Source organism: Austrofundulus limnaeus, unplaced genomic scaffold (genome assembly GCF_001266775.1).
Source record: "Austrofundulus limnaeus strain Quisiro unplaced genomic scaffold, Austrofundulus_limnaeus-1.0 Scaffold105, whole genome shotgun sequence".
Lineage (NCBI taxonomy): Eukaryota > Metazoa > Chordata > Actinopteri > Cyprinodontiformes > Rivulidae > Austrofundulus > Austrofundulus limnaeus.
The window spans coordinates 940,687-941,846 of record NW_013952507.1 but is presented as its reverse complement, the minus strand read 5'-3'; the positions used below and the strand labels follow the sequence as shown (position 1 = coordinate 941,846).

The 1,160-nt window shown below is 39.6% G+C and overlaps 1 protein-coding gene across 1 annotated transcript in view; it reads left to right on the top strand.

Annotated features, from left to right (window-relative positions):
- The window catches only part of eif4eb (eukaryotic translation initiation factor 4eb), a gene marked incomplete at its 5' end in the record, with an annotated part of 3,883 nt that overhangs the window by 1,103 nt on the left and 1,620 nt on the right, over positions 1-1,160 (top strand). The window contains 1 exon segment of the mRNA XM_014013756.1: positions 293-406. Coding sequence (XP_013869210.1) covers positions 293-406 — 114 coding nt within the window.

Below are 1,160 nucleotides of genomic sequence, written 5' to 3'. Positions count from 1 at the left end.
AAAATCGATACAGGGCTTTAGAATATCGATACAGTATCGGGAAATGAAATATCGCGATATTTCAGTGTATCGATATTTTCTTACACCCCTATAAGTTACATGTTGAATTTCTCTGTAATCTTTGTATTTTTTTTATAAATGAAAACAGTTAGGTGAGAACTCTGCACCGTCTCTGCTTGCTAAATATTTGAGTTCCTGCTGTTCTTGTGAATATTGAAGCTGACTGAGTAGGATTGTGTTTGAAGTTCTGCTCCACAGGTTTTAAATGTTTGAACCTGAACGGTTTGTGCAGGATGGTATTGAACCCATGTGGGAGGACGAGAGGAACAAGCGTGGTGGACGTTGGCTCATCACACTAACCAAACAGCAGAGGAGACTAGACCTGGACCGCTTCTGGCTGGAAACTGTACGTTCCACTTAGCCTGTCCCAGTACTCCAACCCCGTGCACTATTAATCATTTCTGCCCCTCTTTCCCTAAAGGAGTACATTTATTACTGGCTGGCAGCCATAATTAGAGACACTACTCTGTCATCACACTTGTTGCCTGCAGAAGTGGGTGATTACATCCTGTTGTAGCTCTAAGCCACAGATCTGATAGGTTTTATTGTTGTTGCCATTCTGTTTTATTTATATCACACAATATACTATTGCCTTGACTGTGAGTTGAGCTAATGGTGAAGAATCACAGCCCTGTCAAATAAAAGTAATGGAAAATATTTTGTTGGGTCGCTGCTGAGCCTCACAGTTTTGTGCTGAGCTTTCTTGCTGCTCGTTGCTGTGATGCTCAGACGTTTGCTAAGCTAGCAGGGCCAAATCAAATCTGTTTTATTTTTTCTGAATTCCACATTTTTATTCTAACTGTATTTATTAACCTAAAAAGTGCATAATTATAAAGTGATAATTTGACAAATGAGTGATCACAGAATTCTTAAAGAGATCCCCGATTAGTTGTAACATTAGACTTTACACACAAAGCATTCTGGGTAAATGATGACGTCGACAGGTCCTCGGTGCGAGGCTGCTAGCGAGCTATATCCACCCTGAAGGTTAATCTTGGACAATATCTGATGATCGACTCTTTTAAATGAAACCATATCATGCTAAATGCACTTTTTTTGCATTTTTAAACTATTTTTTGTGCAGTTACAGTGTCTAGGAG